The 19,900-nt window shown below is 36.3% G+C and overlaps 1 protein-coding gene across 1 annotated transcript in view; it reads left to right on the top strand.

The window, feature by feature from the left end:
• Window positions 1–16,363, top strand: part of LOC117102633 (protein Skeletor, isoforms B/C-like) — a 29,424-nt gene extending 13,061 nt beyond the window's left edge. Inside the window, exons 11-17 of the mRNA XM_033243015.1 lie at window positions 118–291; window positions 858–1,051; window positions 1,494–1,524; window positions 1,749–1,915; window positions 11,501–11,570; window positions 14,283–14,396; window positions 15,120–16,363. Coding sequence (XP_033098906.1) covers window positions 118–291; window positions 858–1,051; window positions 1,494–1,524; window positions 1,749–1,915; window positions 11,501–11,570; window positions 14,283–14,396; window positions 15,120–15,148 — 779 coding nt within the window. The 3' untranslated portion in view covers window positions 15,149–16,363. The remainder of the gene's footprint in view (window positions 1–117; window positions 292–857; window positions 1,052–1,493; window positions 1,525–1,748; window positions 1,916–11,500; window positions 11,571–14,282; window positions 14,397–15,119) is intronic.
• The last annotated feature ends 3,537 nt before the right edge of the window (window positions 16,364–19,900 follow it).

The raw sequence follows: 19,900 nt of genomic DNA, 5'->3' as shown, positions 1-19,900 counted from the left end.
GATGGACCAGTCAGTAAGCTGCCTCTTATACACATCTAGATGTGTATAAGAGACAGGACAAATAGTTAGTTAGATATATAGATAACTTTTTCTAACCTTCCCTGTTGTTATATAAAGGCAAGACGATCAACTTCGGTAGGAGTGCTCAGAACTCATGTCCACCTCTGATATCAGGCGTTGAGTCGACAGCACCAGAACCATGGCCTCCTTCGGAAATAGGGCCTAACACCACACAGTTTGTACTTAAAATCGGGCAATCAGGTGGCGACAGGGGATACACTGCTATAACAGGTACATTATATTCTTGCTAATGTCGTATGCTTAAGTTCTACACACAGTTTTGTCCAGAAAGAGAGAAATAAAACAAATGCTATAACATTTGCGTTTAATTCAGAAGAAATCGTTTATTCTGGCGTTGTTTATTATTATGTTTTACTAATTTATTTTGCGACACTACATACAAAGAAGATACACGTTTGTGTAGTTTATTATCACTGAAAGCTCACATTATCGGCCTGAAACAATATTATTCCTAAGAAAACAGGGAATTATTTGACTTTAGACCTACATTTGTATATGAACAGTAATATAAATTTCTTTGGTATTTATATTGAAACGTCATAATGGTTGTTAGGCGTTTGTGTGCTGCATGTGTGCTGTCTGATGTTGGTTATTTTTAAATGTTAAGACTACTCTCCCATATCCCTCTCTCTCTCTCTCTCTCAAGTGGATTTTAATGTGTCGACACCATGAATTTTTTGTCCACGATGATTCTTAACTCAAACTATTTACTAATTTGTATAGTATTGAGCATGATTGTACTAACCTCTATGATTCCAAACTTACCAATTCTTTAGGCAAGCCAGGGTGGGGCATTTCATGGTATGTCAACGGACTCCTGATTCCTGAGCTGACAGTGCGACGAGGCATTAGTTACACGTTCCGAGTGTTTGGTGGCTCAAATCCAGCCCGATCTGCCGATTATCATCCGTTCTACATAACTAACGATGATGCGGGAGGACTGGCGTCACTGTTAGAAGATGAAATCAAGGTCACTAGGCCTAACACACCTATTATTGAATATTAAAAATATTTAAAAATCTGAACAACATTAATCTGTTAGAGTGGCAGGTACGAAGGAGTCTAAAGCGGTCATACTCTACTTCAGGCCATTCTATTGCGGCTCAGCAAATAAAACCCTGTCTAAGAGAACAAACGAGTTTATATACCGGTAGCTTTTAAGTAGGCCTTCTAAAATCGAATTAACAATGCCACTCCCACGGTTTACCATTTTAACCGACCGTGGTATGTTCTCTGTAAACAGTATATTAAAGTAAACTATTAATTTAATTTTTAAAGCATCTTCACTAAGGCATGCGCATACTTATATATAACCGTTGTCTTATAATTTCTTAGTTCAGTAAAACAATTAAAATAAAAAATTATGAACGAAAACAAAGTAAATAATTTTCTATTTGATTTCCTATTTTCAGAACGACACGGTGATTTACGCTGGACCAGTCAGTAAGTATACCTAGCTGTCAAGCTCCACAACAGCGTATATGGAATGGGTAGGGGAGCGTAAGTAATACCGATTTTGCCGCAAATGTTTGGGCGGAAAAATCGCAGACAATGAAGACATAACATTACTTGAACGGGAAGGAAGATTATTTTTTTTATGATTGTCATAGAACTGCATAGAATTAAACATGCAGATGTTCAATGCTATTGTGTATGATTTATTTAAGATGGATCCTTGTGTATTTATGAGAACACTGGTGAAGACCAAGCAGCTACTTCGGACACTTTTAATGACTACTTTATGACGCTGACTGAGGAATGTGAATCGCCACAGGAACCCGCTGAATTAGTGTGGACACCAGACGAAAATACACCGGATTTGGTATACTATCAGGTGGGTAACTGGGTTTATCCATGGAGGTAATACCTCCATGTTTTACCGTAGAGATGGTTAATCTATGAATTAGTAAAGATGACTGGGTACATATAATTAGGAAGATTGGATTATTATTTAAAATGTCAGGTTATCATGCGGCTTATTTAGACAGGTGGAACGGTTGACGCAAGAGTTGAGGCGAGCACTGTTAACCTCACGGTGAGGGGTTCGAGCTCTCTCATTCTGCAGGTTGCCTGTGTCCCTCTAAGCAAGGCGCATTATCTACGTTTGTTCCTATCTACCCGGCTGTATAAATGGGTACCGGCATATGCTAGGGAAGGTAAACATAGGCCTACTCGTTACGAAGAGTGGCGATCCCCTCACAGCATTGCACCTAATGGCCCATAACAAACTTGTTCTTTAGGGTGTCTATAAGACGAAGACAGAAGATCCAAAATCGAAGACCCCTATTTTTGTTCTCTGTTACTTTAATAAGAACACACCAGGCTGACACAAAATCAAAATTACGAGGTTATTTGGACGCCTGTTTGTGAAATTTCCAAAGGTTGTCGTTTTATAGGACCGAAGACCTGGAAAACAAAGACCTACAATTATTTCTCAATTATCTTATTGAAAGTATTTCAAAATCATAAAACAAATGGCCCCCTTTAGGCCAAGTCTTACTTCCGTTTATGAGAGACGAACTCTGCCGTGGACAAGATTGGCTGCCGCCTTGGAACTGCAATAAAGAGTAAGTCATTAAATTGACTCAGATTCAGGCAATACTATGCTAGCAAGATTATTTTTATCACGATTAAGAGAAAAATGTGTGTCTTCTTATTTCGGGTCTTTGGTTTTCGTTTTGTAGACACCTATATAAAAACTATAAAACGAAGACCCTTAATTATCTCATCCATGTTGGTATAACTACCAAATGACTGATGCTTCACAAATGCATTACTATACGAAATTCCTACTGTTTATGTTACCATAAAAAATATTTATGAATGAAATATTCAAAGTTCTTTAGCCCTCCTCCCCACAAAAAATACGCATACCACTAGGCCAAGCCTTACTTTCGTTTAGAGAGTAACAGCGCCAAGACGAACTCTGTCGTGGACAGGATTGGCTGCCGCCTTGGAACTGAAATAAAGACAAAAATTGACTCAAATTCAGGCAATAATGTGCTAGAAAGATAAATGTCATATATACATAGCATGCAGTAATTTATTTTCATCACGACTGATAGAAAAAAATGTTGGTCTTTGTTTCGGGTCTTCGGTCTTCGTTTTGTAGACACTCTATGGGATTTCTATAAAACGAAGACCCTTGGTTACCTTTAACATTCTTCAAGTTATTCCCATGTAATTGATGAAAGAGGGCAATGGTTTTATGATGATTTCGAAATATTTCTAAAAAGGTAATTAAGGAAAAAAAATGGAGGTCTTCGTTTTTCAGGGTTTTCGTTTTGTAGAAACTCACGTAGGGTGTCTATCAAAGGAAGACCCTTGAACATTTCACATAACAGACGTTCAAATAATCTCGTAAGTTTGATTTTGTGATAGTCTGATATTGAGGCATGTCGTGGCAAAATGGTTAAGTTGTCGCACAGGCTAGTATGAGTAAATGAGCTATAAAATATGGGAGCTCAAAAAATTGCCTAAAAATCCAAATTTGTTTTTCACTATAGATCAACAGTTTAATGTCTTATTAATCATATACCGGTACCAAAAATGTGGGTCTTTGTTTTTCGGGTCTTCGGTCTTCGTTTTGTAGACACCTACGTCTATTAAACGAACACTCTTAGTTATTTCTGAGTTTATTCTGATGAAATAATGAAAGAGGTACTGGGCGGCAATAGTTTTATGATGATTTTTTTAGGTTTTCAGTCTTCGTTTTGTAGACGCCCATATAGGGTGTCTATAAAAAGAAGACCCTTAAAAATTTCACAAACGGAAATCCAAATAATCTCGTAATTTTGATTTTGTGACAGCCTGGTGTATTATCATTAAAATAAAAAAGAAAAGATAGGTGTCTCCGTTTTGGGGGTCTTCCATCTTTGTTTTATAGACACCCTCTTTAATTACTTGCCTGGCGTGTATGTTGAGATAGAGGGACAGGCGGAATTCTCATCCTGATTTTAGCAATTTCTTTTAAGTTTTTTACGTTATAACTAAAGTATTATGACATCTTAAATAGTGTTACACACATCGTTACCTTGGATGGAAGATTAAGGTTGAAGATCCGAATTTAGTACCAACTGGCTCAACGCCGCTTAATACAGTTGCAGGTATACAGACTGAGTCAACGTCGAGTAGTCCAACACTAGGCCTACAAACTGATTCAACGTCGAGTAGTCCGGTCTTACAGACAGAAAATGGCCATTACAGTCGTTGCCCTGGTATTAATAAGAAGAATTCAGTCAAGGATTTAAAATCAGATACTTCACTGGGGGCTCGTTTTTACGGTCATATCATGCTTGCATGTTTATTAGCCTACTTTCAACTTCTTTAAGTTAGGCGTGCCCAAATCCACTGTGGCTTAATAAAACAATTTACCAATAGCTCAACTTAATTGGTATAGAGAAACCGAAAGGTAGTCTTGGGTTCGAATCCCGTTGAGAACAATTTTCTTTGTCTATTAACTTTATATATCACTAAGCATATCTTACATTGTTTATTACATCTTCTTTCATTTTAGTGTTATACACATCGCTATCTTGGATGGAAAATACACGTTGGTGGTCTAACCTCTGGTGCACAATCATTTATGAAACATCTAACGAGCTTTTACGTCTTCGCTTCCACTGTGCTTGCCGCTCTTGCCATATTGGGTTTCTAAGCGTAACATTTCTAAATTTATACAGTCCACCCTCCGATTTGAGACTACTTTTTGGTTAAAAAGCCTGGAGGTCTCTGGGTTATTTCTCCAATTTAGAAGGTTAGATTTGTGTAAAAAAATTAATAATGATTGCTATCATGTAGTTCTTTGGAAAAGTGGCTTCGAATTGAAGGAACTCGAATTAGAGGGCGCATTGTATTTATAACTTTAAGACTGTTTTCTACTTTGCGAATTTATTCGTGCGAATCGAAACCGTCGGCTTATGCGCATGCGCATTTACATTTATATCTGAGTTTTGCGAAGCGAAAAAAAATGCGCAACCAATCAGAGCGCAGGAAGCGAACCGACGCTTTGATTCACGCGAATAAATTCACCTAGTGGAAAACCAGCCTTATGTTTATATAATTATTAAAGGTGCGTTTCAGGAGAGTAAGGCGCAGCCAACTTTGGGTTTAACTTCCTTATCTGCTATTCTTATCTCAAATGACTAATTCATGCTTATTTATCTGTGTAAAATTGTTGTCACTCTATTAGACCACATTAACTTTAGCTTCAATGTTAGTTGTTAATAGCTGTCGTCCATCAGAACATCTTGCTTAAGCTGGTTTAGGGATTTCTGACCCCACCCCTTCTGTTTATTTATTTATTATTTTAATTTGATCAGCTAAAAGCAAATTTAAAATGTTTTTGGTGGTGGGGTGGGGGATGCAGCACATCTGTGTCTGATAGTGGATTACATTCTCCTGAAAATTGATGTTGTAAATTTTGTAATATTTTGTGTATTTTTCTTTAGATTCTGTTTTTTAGTAAGTGGTTGTCTTTCTTGCCAACAGTGGCGTCACGCTCGGGCGCTGACGGGGGGAGGAGCGCCAGGTACGAGGGGCCCCAAAATTGACAGCATGGATCTTTAACAAAGAGCTTGGCTTGAACTTAAACTGTTTAGTTATTAATTTTATTTTTCTGAAGTCTCTTTCATAATTACTGTATTATCATAATTTTATATTAAATTTTTTTATGGTATCTCATGTATTCTTTAGTTGATAAATTCTGATAATTTTCAGGAATTAAATTTTAAAAAATTAAATATTTCTCTTACTAGCTTTTCGATCAGATCAGACAAAATTAGCTGCATCAATAGGATCAAGAACTCACTGCCAGCTGCCACGTGCGCGGCTCATGTCAGTGGGATAGGTTCGATCGTGGACGGCAGAAATATGCATTCTCATGAAAAAAAAATGTGGATTCCTAACAGATTTTCAGTTGTTAAAATACAAACCTATAGTAGCAAACAATGCATTTCCTGGTAACTAGGGAAAACACATTTCGGGAGATGCCCCGCTCACCCCCTCCCCCACCAATAATAATTATTATTATTATTATTAGGCATATTATTTTTTTTCTTCAGCTTTTTGCTTGATGTATATTTTTGTGTTTTATATAAATTTTAATAATACTGTATGTATTTGTTTGTAAATACTGGATGGGAGTGATTCCCTGACATATGTTATAGTTAGTAAGTTTACTTAAGGCCAACTAAGACAGCGTCGGCCGACGCAGCCCGACGCGATTTGTTGTCGCGTCGGGTCTGTGTGAGTTGAACGCAGACGCGATGGTGTGCGTCGGGGGCAGTCGCGTAGTAGAATATTAAACGTATTTAATATTTCTCACGACGGCTTAAGACTGTCCCCGACGATAAATCGGGTCGGGCTGCGTCGGCCGACGCTGTCTGAGTTGGCCTTTAGTGACCAGGCCCTCCATCCAGCTCTTTTTGATTGCCAATAAAGAATAAGAATAATAATCAATTTACCAATCAATCAATCATTTTGTTCATAGAATGCAGTTGGCAATAAAAAGTATTTTTGTTTGTAAATCTCTGTACTTATGGTCAATATTTTTGTCTCTTGTTTTGGGGATTTCTTGTTGGCTAATCATTAGCAAAAGAAATGGCATAAAAACGCATAGCTCTACATTTATGGTAAAATAATATGATGACGACTTTTTTAGGTGGCGACTCTCTTTCAAACTACCTATTCTTTGGCGACCCAAGGCATATATTGTCGTACCTCGATGATATTGTCATTATATGACTATTTAAACTTACTTTACTTGTCACGAGCTCAATAAATATAATGCTACTGCTTTCTGAAATAATTGCCTAGTTTCTTTTAAAAATTTATGCTACTTCGAATAAAGCTAATGGTCCATTAACTCCCTTCAGTTGTACTTCAAACTTGTCACAGAGAAGTGCTCCAGCAATCATCACCATTTTTCATAAGTCACTAGAGCTCGGAAACTACCCAATGACTGGCGCAATGCCAATATTTCACCATTGTTTAAGAAGAGTAGTAACATGATCCTGCCAACTACAGGCCCATATCCCTTACCAGTGTCACATGTAAACTTATGGAACATACGTCATTATCTTTTGGTGCATCTTGGAAAAACAAAAAAAAATCCTCACTGACCTCAACATGGTTTTCGTGCTGGTCATTCATGTGAGTCTTAAGTCATCACCACCACAAACGACATCCTTAAAAACCTTGACTAAAAAGAACAAACAGACTTCATCACTCTTGACTTTAGCAATTGGCTTTTGAATGCGTACCCCACAAACGTCGTTATCAATTAAAGAACTATGGCATTGATGGGAACATCTTATGCTGGATCAAACATGTTCTCACCGGAAGATTCCAACGAGTTCTTGTGGATGCCGAGTCTTCTTCATACACAAAAGTAGACTGAGGTGTGCCCCATGGTCTCTTTGCTGACAACTGTATACTTTATCGTAAGATTTTGTTTTTTGAGGACCACCTTGTATTACAACAAGACCTGAACAATCTCATTAACTGGGCTGATACCTGGGGAATTTAACTCGAGAAAATGATTTGTCCTTTCCTTTCATCGTACTAAAATCCCAAGTACTGTATACTGTTTTATTCCATGAACCAGACACCTTTTCAACATGTGAACCACACTAAATACCTGGGCATTGAATCATCAAATGACACGAAATGGAACATCCACGTTAGCATAATTACAAAACAAGCCAATTCAACATTAAGCTTCCTAAAACGTAATTTCAAAAACTATCTCCAAAAGAATTGGCATATATTACTCTTATTAGGCCGAAGCTTGCATATTGCTCTACAGTTTTGGGTCCCTACCAAAACAAGATATCTCTCAAGTCTCAAAAAATCCAAAGACGTGCTACTAGATTTGTGCGAAATGACTACCACCCATACTATCTCCGACTTTAATTCGCTGTTCTGGCTCCACCTGAACAGCTTATCACAAGAAATTCCGTACACATACAGCCCGCACTGACACTTATTTATTCTTTTCTTCCCCAAACCGATAATCAAATACAAAAAACTTAATTCCATTTCTAATATTTTCAAATAATATTTTTTTCATAGATCAACTGTCAGGTCAAGATTTAATTTCTTGTCATTGGTATCCATGTAATCCAATGCTATCCTGTCTCATGAATAGTATTATTGTGCAAAACTTTTATATAGATATTTTTTTATTGGCTATATACTTTTGTTTACATCTTATTAAAATTGGTCCCCATTTAATATCTAGTTATGTATTTCTAGTTAAAATTGTCCTGTTCTCATTAAAATATAAATCCTTTGGATATAAATGATATAACCTTTGACTTCAAGAATAACGAATCTGCATGTCCCAACGACAGCACATCCACGCCTTTTACTCAATTATCTGAGGTTTAGTGCAGTATACGAACAGAAACATAAACAGTATAAATTTGATAGCCACAGCATTTGCCTCCTAATTTATCAAATAAAAATATGCTGTTGTATTTCTACAGTCAAACTCGACTAAGTCGAATACAAAGTAGCTGTGATAAATCAGTTTCGATTTGTATTTACTCAGCAAATTATACGAGGTATTTTGTTATCGCCGATCGTGTGCGGAATGTTCCATGTTATAGTTAGTAGAGAAAATATTTACCACACTCGTAATTATAAATGTTTAATGTAAAAGAATAAAACAATTACGTATTTTCGAACTATGCACAGTCGACTTAGGCGATGTTGACTGGGTAAATAATAATTGAAAAAAAAAAAGCTTGAACGTCAATAACTTCTCACAAAAATGCTCAAACGAACTAAAGAATTTTAAACACAATGTTGGGCTAACTTGTATTTGTACTAACTGGCAGTGGTACGTCGTCTTAATGTGGCTATGTTCCTGCCTAATTTTAAAGATATTATCAATTCTTGGCAACAGTGCAACCATGAGATTTGGTTCTAGTTTTTAGATTAACAATGAATTTCTAGCTTTTGTCTTCGTACTGTAGGTACTGTATGGTCTGGGTATGTTACTTGAGGACCTGGGGAGGATGCAGAGGGGGTGCAGATGGTGCGGTCGCAACCCCCCCCCCCTTCCTCACTAAATTATAGGCCTATTAAGGAAAATAATTGTTTTATTGCATTGTTGTAAGGTATGAGAGTGCAAATCTGGACACCTAAAGGCAGGCGCGGATCCAGACCTCTTCGCACCGTTCGCCAATATAAAGTGATAGCAGTTCCCGGTGGTCTGGCGAATTCCAACTCTTTCTGTCAGAAATGCCACCTACCTAAACCAAAGACAAAAATATATCGACAAAATAAACTTTTTGCATTGTCTAAGTATTAATTAAAGAGGGACTGTAATTAAATCGGCTGCGCGATAACGTACGGTACACTGTTGAGTTCTTGTATTATTTTTATGATTTATGTCAGAGTGTATGGTTAATACAAAATCAATCACAGGGAGGATATGCTATACATGTGCGTTGATTCTTATAACCTTATTGAATAGCATATATAATTTTATTAATCCAAAATTACACCAAAGCGAAAACATATTATTTTAATTATTACTTTTTGATTAATGAATTACTAGTTCATTATTTTAACGAATGCTATTCGTTAAAAAAAAAAAAACAAACAAACATACAAACAAAACAAAAAACCAAAAAAAACAAAAACAACCAAGTCTTTAATGGAGTTGGTAGCCTAATTGTAGACCTAGAGCTTAAAACTTACGAACACACTTTGATACAGTACATCTAAAAAGAAAGTCAAAAATGACCACCGAGCACTGAGAGACTGAAAACCAACCAAACACAGAAGACATTTATGCATAATTAATTGCTTTCCCAGCTGGTGGCAGCACGATAAAAATGCATTTTTTTTTCGAAGATTAATTTCAGAACCGCGTTATTGCGCGTGCACTGAAAACGTACGATATTTTTTTATTTATTATTATTTTTTTTAATTGAAATTGGATTTAATATTTACTGATTACATAAATTGTAGATAATTACTGTTGTCCGATTGTGTGCACTGGAAAATGTGACGACGAACTCGGGGTAACGGGCCTCTGTTGACACTCATATCAAAGGGCCTGTTAGTTAACCTTGCACAGGAGCCTGTCGTCACCTGCTACGATGCCTCCTTCTCCTCCTTATCATTTTCACATCATCATCATCATTATCTTCATCATCGCAATTATTAATTGTCCATGGTAAAATGGGGGAAAACTATGAATTCAGTGTGTATTCATTCATCAATAGACGTCTCGGAATGCACGTAAGTGCATTTCTCAGCATCTGGAAAACTAAACTTTCCGAAGCTAAGACAACCCCAAAACTACCGCAAACTACCCCTCCCCCCAGCTCCACGTCTAAAATAGTCTTCCAGCGACGGAACAAGCAAACATTACGTTCTCTTCCCATGACCCTGCCCACTCAGGGACCCCATATGTGCGATAGTCAGGGTAAAGCTCGGTTTCCATACTTTCCATACCGACAACTTATCGGCGACAGTAGCCGACAGTTGTCGGGAAGGTTGAACCTGGTTCAACTTTTCCGATTGTGTTGTAGACACAGACGAATCAGGGTGCATTGCTATCTGCCCTGCGCAATCGGGAAGGCACCCCGATTCGTCTGTGAACCACAACTGTCGCCGATAGGGCGAGCGATTCTATGGAAACCGAGCTGAAACTCTGGATCCGCGCATGAGAGGCCCCTATTCTCAAAATTTCTATTTCTTCAGACCCAACCATGGTGGTGGCAGTGAGGTGAACCCTTACGCACCCCCTACCGCCAAATCCTGCATCCGCCCCAGTGTAAACAGTTTCGCCGAATGGCTATCATTTTTTGGCTAAGTTGTTGCTGCTACTTTCTGTCGTCCATTTATGCAATTTCTATAACTGTCAACTACTAAGCATAATTGGTTTTTACTCAAAATAATGCCTTCCAATTTAATTTTGATAAAACAATGAAGTTTGAACAACATTTATATTGTGTTTATTTTTTAAATGTAATGGTTTTCTTTGAGTCTCATAGGCCTACACACAATGTTTATTTTTTTTAATGTAATGGTTTTCTTTGAGTGTCATACACAATGCACACTGACAAACACTTGAAGATGTATCATAAAAAGACGTTTTGATATGATCACCACAACAAGAGCACCATACTAAGTGCAAATGTACATTTATTCCCCATATATTGTGAAATAGTGTAAATAAAACAAAAAAAAAGACGGTGATGTATACTAGTTATAGCATGAAGGTAAGGATAATGCCGAAAATTGTACCAAAATATGGAGGATGCAGAGACGAAGTGAGTGTACGGGGTGATGGTCGCAAGAGATTGAAATTTACATACACGGTGCGTGTGCTACATGCATCAATTTATAATGCAAGGACGGAACTTTTATTCTTAAGTATGTTCTTTTTTAATCTTAGTGTTACACACATCGTCACCTCGGATGGCGGATTAATGTTGTAGATGACGTAACTCCTTCAGCTGAACCAGGTACACTTAGCGTTTTAATTAAGTTTTACATACCGTATTAAATTGAATAAAAACGCCCGGGGCGTTTATTATTGAAAAGGGGTTTTGAGGGAGAGTTTTGAGAGAGGCTTTTGTTATTTTTGTTTGATGTAAAGTGGGTGTGTTTATATAACGCTCCTTCATTTCACTGCAAAAATGTTGAACTACAACACACCTCGCTAAAATATGTTATTGTATGATCATAAAGACATATCCCAACCAATCCCAAAATGTAATTCTACAGGAGGAGAACATTAGAATAGAATGTGTTGAGAACGATGTTAATTCCATTAGTTAAAAACATTAAAACTTTACTAAGCGTCAACATTTAAAAAAAACGTTTGAAAGCCTGTTCTCGGAAGCATTTCAAATTTAAATTTGTCGAGTGCCTTGAACATGTTTAACTGACCGGCGCTTCTATATGCATTTGATTGATTGATTGATTGGTTTTGTTTAGGGGGGCGTATAATTCAAATGAGGCTCAGGGGCGGATTGCTATAAAACGGTCTTAACTGGTAGTCTTAACTCCTCGAATAAAGCCGGCTTTATCACTTAGACGGTCTTAAGTAAAGTCATTCCTCTAAGACCATTGCTATAAAACTGTCTTCCCTAAGACTGCTTTGAGTATTGAAACGCAAACAAGCACTCCCTGGTAACGCAAGATTGAGGAAGACGTCATGCGTGCTCGACGCACGCAAATGTATCGAAATAACGTAAATAAACGCCGTAGACCTATTTTTACAGACGCTGAGAAGTGTGCGCAGTATTCGTCGTTCGATTCTCCAACTTTGACGATCTAGGCCTAGGTCTTGTCATTGCACTGTTGAATTAATCAGCAAAACGTCATGATAAAAATGATTTAAGACCATTTTAAGCCTCCTCCGTGTAGGCTTTAAAATTTAAGACGACTAACTGGTTAGACCGCAATATAGCAAAATTTTAAGCCTCCTCCGTGTAGGCTTTAAAATTTAAGACGGCTAACTGGTTAGACCGCAGTATAGCAATGGTCTATAATTATAGACCAGTAGTGAGGTCACGATTATAGCCAGCTAACCGTTAAGACCGTCTAAAGACCGCTTATAGCAATCCGCCCCTGGTTTATTTTAGGAAGGCGGGGGGGGGGGGAGGTGGAGTTTATTCAAAGCCTAGGTCTATACTTATGATTTTTGTACATGTTTTGAAAAAAAAAAGAGTTTGAATATCAACAATATTTTAGGTAAGCTCAGTAAAAGTGTTTTGTGATGACAGTATAAGAGAAAAAAATACCATAAAATGTATTTGTGAAAACACAATTCTCTTAAAAGAGAACTAGCAAAATGATTTTTTGTTCTAGAGAGGATTTTTGATATGCCATTAATAATAGAATCAACCTTAAAATCGTTTTTTGGCTTTTTTTTTATGAAGTTATAGGCGATTATATACGATTTTACCATGACGTCACTGGCGAAAAAGTAACAAAAGATCGTGTAAATAGCGCCGCGTAGGGTATCCGCCGCGTATGATCTTTGCGTGTATGCTGTAACCATGGCTGTAAATTGTGATTGTTACAGCATGCAAAGATCGTACGCGGCGGATACCCTACGCGGTGGATACCCTACGCGGCGCTATTTACACAATCTTTTGTTACTTTTTCGCCAGTGACGTCATGGTAAAATCGTATGTAATCGCCTATAACTTCATTAAAAAATAGCCAAAGAACGATTTTAAGGTTGATTCTATTATTAATGGCATATCAAAAATCCTCTCTAGAACAAAACATCATTTTGCTAGTTCTCTTTTAAAATTAGGTAAACATTTCCCTCAAGAAGGTTTACTCACGAATTATTGATTCGGTATAATATTCACACTATCCTTCCCATAGGAGATGGATGGGGGGAGGGGGCTTAGTTGTTTTTTCTATTTTCCTCTTCATGGTGTTGAAGGCAGTGGTTTAGTGAATGTTTCCGTTATTAACATTTGACTTCCCGAAACGGAAAATTCGGCGGTGCTGATAAAATATATACACGCGCGAAAGTGGAGAGGTTGCGCACCCACAATGTTGAGGTGACGTTCATAATCATGTACATGCATGTGCCTCGTCAACAGTTTTGTACCGTGGTGTTTTTCTACCACTATAACCGGATTTTGTGATTCTAAGTTGTTATTAGCTTTTTGAGAATTAATAATCGGCGTAGTAATTTAGAACAATTATAATTAATCCACCTATAATTATAATAATTATTTTTTGGCGTGAAAACAACCACTACTGTATGTTACCAGCGTATAAACCAATCAATTTACTTTAATAAGACACTCTAGGAATTTTTAGGGGGTCGAGATATCGCCTGGATCCACCCCAGAGTATATAATAACCCCAGTAATGGCTTAAGAAATTTGCCAACAGGAAGTTCAACCAGTCCGACCAGGGTCCAAGCTAAGGGGACGCCTAGAGCATCGATCAGAGATATTTTATGGTTTAAGATGGCCCAAATTTTGCTTTAGTTAAACTGCAATATTTAGGGACTGGCAAACTTTGCTTGGATCGGGGCTTATCTGACGGGGGAAGGGGGTGGTGCGGTGTGAATTTCAATATAGTACTCTAATCAGTGGCGTAGCACTTATGAGGTCTTAGGGCTCGAACACAGGCTTGCGTTACGCCACTGACCTACCAAACTATTAAGTTTGCTCACTATAAGTAACTGAAACCTCTTTCAGAGCCGTCGGCTTGTGATATATGCTTGAACGGCGGAACGTGTTTGGTTAACGACAACGACTTCACAATCTCTTGCCGATGCCCTGATGGCTTTAGTGGACCAACTTGTAAAAGGGGTAAGTTATGTACCAGTAGTGGTGTGTTATAACGACTCTGCAAGATGTCGCCAGTACCGTGATGGCTTCGGTAGGCCAACATGTCTAAGGGGTAAAATAGTGCCACTGATGCTCCTTATGCTGTGGTGCTCCAGAAATGCTTCCACGAGGGGCCAACAAGTCTGACAAAGGGTTCAAACCAAGGGTTAAGGACTTTGGTCAGGGTCCCAGTGTAAGTCTTCTGATGGGGTCAAAGTTGTTTTTTTTTATGGTTTAGGATGATAAATACCGTATCTTTTAAATCACGATATTATACCTGCAATCGACAATAGATGGCCGAACAGAATGGAGACCATGATTAGAAAAAAAAGGGCGTCGCAGTAGACAGAATGATTACGGAGAGACGAAATAAACAACTTTACTGGGAATAAGTGGGATGGAAAGGCAAGAAGTTAAGCAGAGTGCCTGGTGGTAGCTTGGGAAGGCTTTCGCCCTGTAGTCCACTAAATACGGCTGATGCTGCTGCTGATGATGATGTTGTTTATGACGATGATTTTTGCAAACACACAATAACGAGAGCGGGGAGGGGTCTTTATCGTCGGCATTTCGTCTCACCCCGTGAAGTGACATTTTACGATAATAAATTATTGGTATTTGTAGAAAAAATAATAAGTTATCATGCTATCATTTTTTTAAATTCTGTTTACGTGTGATGTGAACATATTTTATTTGTTTTCTTTATAGAAATGGTTTACTGCCTCTGTATTCCATAGTAGTAGTAATCGAGCATCTAAGTAATCTTAATGGACTGGATAACTTCAATTGATTCATAGAAGAGAATGAACCAATATATATCAGAAATACAGTATTTTTTAGTTCGACAGCTTTTATAATAAAATCTGTTGCCTCGTTATGTGAGGACAGAATGGATATTGGATATGGATAAAGCAGTATTCTATTTATAGCACATATTATGTTACATATTCTATATTATATATCAAATATATATATTTATTTATATAAATGTATATCTATGTGTATAAAGTTCTTTGTATTGATGTAATAATTACGAGCGATATTGCACTGCTTGGCTACGAAAACAATACAGTACCGTAATTGCTAAACTCTGTTATGTTACTGAGACAAATTATTTTTAGAACCATTTTAGAAATAGTAGAATAATAATAAATTATCCATTTCAAAAGTTAACTTTTTTGTTAAAGGAATGCCGGATATGACACATTCAAATTCTGCCCCCTCTTCCCCCCCCCCCACCAACCAGTAACACCGACATAGTTTGCCAGAATAAAATGCTCCTGACCGGTTATAAAGTATATAAAATATAGCAAACCAGAGGTTTAGTTGTGGCCGTTAGATCAGAAAACAGCTGTAGGACTATTTAAGTTATTGCAAACATTAACTTTAACGAAATATGACATGTTTTGTTGTTTTGGATTTTCTTTTAAAATCGATATTGACCAGTAATTGTATTATATGTTGATACTGAACTAAAAATATCCAACGTTATTGTGTACAGTCCAAAAGATTTAAAATCAATTTTTTTTTTCACTGCGTGTTAAGTCATTCGTTGTATTTGTATTTTTTCTCAAAGTCAAGCTGATGTTTGAATGAACACAATTCGTTGATGAAGCAGACATATTCTGTATTGATGTAATTTGTTTAGAATCGCCATGTATATTATAACATTATCACGAATTCCTAATAGTTTTTAATTCACAATATTGCTTCGCTCAGCCTTTTTGGTTTTTCCGTGGTATTTTAATATCTTAAATGAACTACGTTACTTTTGTATAGGCATAATTTTTTTAAAGTTAATTTAAACCCCGGTTGTATCATATTCATCCAACATTATTTTGTTTTCCATTTGACAGAACAGCCACAAATGTAGGAACTTGACAATAGTAAAACCCACCCATCCCCGGCTTTTCGCGTCAGTAATGCATAGAAATAAATAACAAGTAAAAAAACTTCGTTGATTTAATTTTATTTATAAAATCAAAAACACCATGTTTTATGTATGAAAGCAACATACGGCTGAATTCGTTATCTAAATAAAATCAAAAATTTAAAAAAAAAGTTTAAATGAGAAGTTTTCAGTATAAAAACAACGTACGGCTGAATACGTTATGTAAATAAAATTTAAAAAAAATAATAATAATAAAAAGTTTGAACGAGGAGTTGCCACTATAAAAGCAACATACGGCTTAATTCGTTATGCATTTTGCGTTAGAACGTCAGTACGTACAGTGCAAGCAAATTACCGCAGTGATTCAACAGGTAAGTTGAATGGTTGAACGCACCACTTCAGTAACATAATTTAAGCCTAAGTAGGAAACATTATGTATAATTCATACACTCCAAGGTGCCAAAATCAATCTGGAAGAAGTACGTTTTCTTACAGACAATAGGTTACACAGCCCGAAGTAGGCCTAACAGCAAAAATCAATTGGCAGTTAAATTTAGTATTTTCGTATTAAGTAATTTTTAGTATTAAGTTTGTAATTCTCTTTGAATTGCTTTTATCTGTGACTTTTGAAGTTAATAAAACATACACTAGATAAGGCCTAATTTAATGTTTTATTGTTCACAGATTAAATACAATATCTTAATTCAAATATTCCTGTTTGTGAAACTCGACAAATTAAGTTTTTTTGTTATTACTATGGCATTAATCATTCGCCAAAAATGAGTGTGCCCTTCTTAATTGGACCGTCGTAGTACAGCGTGATTACTTCTTAGTCATTAAATTGTCATTTTAGCTATGTTCAGACACAACGACTTACGTTAGCGTAACGTTAATCGAGTGGTGTGAATACTTTTTTAGATGTGTTTAGACATGCTTGCCAAGAATCTACCCAAAAATTTGACAAAGTTAAAAAATATGACATAAGACAACAGACTATAATTGCTAGAGTCAAGAATTCCTTCTATATCAAATTTTAAGCAATTTCAGACTCAAAAATTAATTATGACTAGCAAAAAGGTATATTGCTGTAAATCTTTTATTACTTAATCCGTCCTGAATTATATTAGTGGTTTCGACAAACACCGTGAGTGCACTATTTTCAATTAATATTAAATAACTCGCTAAACAATAAATAAATCTGCAATTTGAAAGTATATCCAAAAAATAGGCTATGCAAAACAAAACAAACACGTGGCCACCAATTAGATAATTTTATACAGACAATGGTCAAAGGTCAATAGTCATGTATTTTAATACGCCTTCCATAATAAAATTGTACTATCCAATAAGACTGATAAGCGAAACCGTATTGATCGAATATTTCGATGTTTATTAAACTTTGTTTATAATTTATTATTCTAATAATGAACGTAATATTGATACGATGGTGAACAAATTATATAAATGGAAGTTTGACTCCCCAACGTTATATCAGCTAAGAAAACATTAAAATAAATAAAGTGACATAAAACTATGTTTAAAGCAAGAAATATAAAGCTAAGCTATGCATGCTTGTTCGTTCGGGTATATTACTGTAGAGTAAATCTCATATTTTTTGCATTGGGGGCGCTATTTCCAGAGATTCGCGATGATCTTTATGAAAAGAATTTTACACTCGTTTTGGTCATTATGGTCATGTTTTCATTCGGAAATCGGCACAAGTAATTTTGGCTTCCATAAAGTATTATTTTGTTGCAGAAAACTGTAAAATCCTAGTCATATTTTGTGTCAAAATTTTGCACCCATGGCAAGGCCTATCCTCACCACACTGAGATGCTATGAAAATTTAAACTCTCCGAATTACAAATTTCCTCATTTTACCAACTCTATTCGGAAGGAAGGGTACAGTGGGAGATGTTACTAATGAGCTCCACTGGTAAGGTAGGCTACTAACCCTTCGAAGCTTTCGCCGCTCATGGATAAATACTGAAACGATGCGCTATAGATTAACATAGACAATACACTCGATACAAATTTGTTTTGTTTTATTTTCTTTACATTTTTTTTAAATAATAAAACATTAATAGTATTATGAGGCCTATAATCATATTAATTATTAAAGTCAAAATTCCCCCCACCCCCACCCCGCATAAAAACCGTTCCTGCATAACACTCCCTGCTCCGAGTCAATGTAAATGATTAGCCTCGTAAAATTATCCACCTGTTTGATTATATCCTAGTACTCAAACGCCGCTAGGCCATCTATGCCATTATGTTCCGATGCCGGCCGAATTCGCATGAAATATTGAAAGATTTCAAACGGGGCATGGTGGAGCACATATTCACTTATGATGCATGATTGATTAGTATGACATATGCCTATTAAACAATTCCAGAGGTGACAGACGTGTACTGATGCAGTGAGGTGTAAGAACGAAATGAACAAATAATGATCAGAATAGAAAGCAGTTTATTATACACAACAGTGATATCGATTGAACTAGTCAAGAATTCCTCCTGTATCAAATTTTCAAGACTCCAATTCCAGACTCAAAAATAAACGATGACTGGCAAAACACTATGGCTTGGCAAATCTTTTATTCTGTCCTAAATTATATTATATATTTCGACAAACACCAATAATACACTATTTTCAATTAAAATTCAAGATCTCACTAACGATAGATGGATCAACTCAAGGAGAAAAGTTTGAACCAAAAAAAAGACAATTTTTTTCATTTCAACCACTTTATTCAAAAGGATAAAACTTTCAAGCAAAACCTAGGTCACATGCTTACCCTGAAAAGCAGGTGGCAAGGAAAGGTAACGAAAAAAATTTGACAAAGACAGAAAGAAGATTTTAAAACATCATAAAATCAGCAACCGTTTTAAAAATGTGCAATTTACATCGTTACATCCAGGATCTTTTTTTTTTAATTCAGGGGTCATATATCATGAGTTTTGTATTTTTCAAAATAATATGATATGGGTGGTGGAGACCAATTTGTAAATTTACTTCTTGCATCAAAAATGTATTGCTAATTGCTGTTCTACAGTGGTCCTCCATGATGTATCTCGTCACTCTCTTTGAAATGTTTTTCCTACATAACATATTTAAACTTCCTTTAATATCGCTATGTAGAGGATACACACCATGAGCACCATTTTCAATTAGCATTGAATATCTCACTAACGAAAACTGAATCAATTCAGGAATAAAATTGAGACATAAAGTTGGGTTTCCACAATTTATTCGCGCTAATGAAAGCGTCGGTTCGCTTCCTAAGCTCTGAATGGTTGTGCATTTTGTCACTTCGCAAAACTCCAATAGGAATGTGAATACACATGCACATAAACCGACGCTTTCGATTTGCGGGAATAAATTTGCCTAATGGAAAATAGGTTTAAAGCCTCATTCCCGGCAAAATTTCAGTTGTTAAGAAAAATCTGATTTTTATATAATATTATAAATTTTTATAAATAAAATACGAAATTGCTAGTTTAACTTAGCAAACCTCTCATAGGTCACACGTCATCGTAAATAAATTTTAATAAAGAAATGTTTGTGTCTTCATTGTGTTATTTATTCATTTTAACA

The sequence above is a fragment of the Anneissia japonica genome, unplaced genomic scaffold (genome assembly GCF_011630105.1).
Source record: "Anneissia japonica isolate Jap-2015-1 unplaced genomic scaffold, ASM1163010v1 scaffold1489_len2284818_cov182, whole genome shotgun sequence".
NCBI lineage: Eukaryota > Metazoa > Echinodermata > Crinoidea > Comatulida > Comatulidae > Anneissia > Anneissia japonica.
Note: the sequence above shows the minus strand (reverse complement) of the source record. Positions and strands in the feature narration are given on the sequence as shown.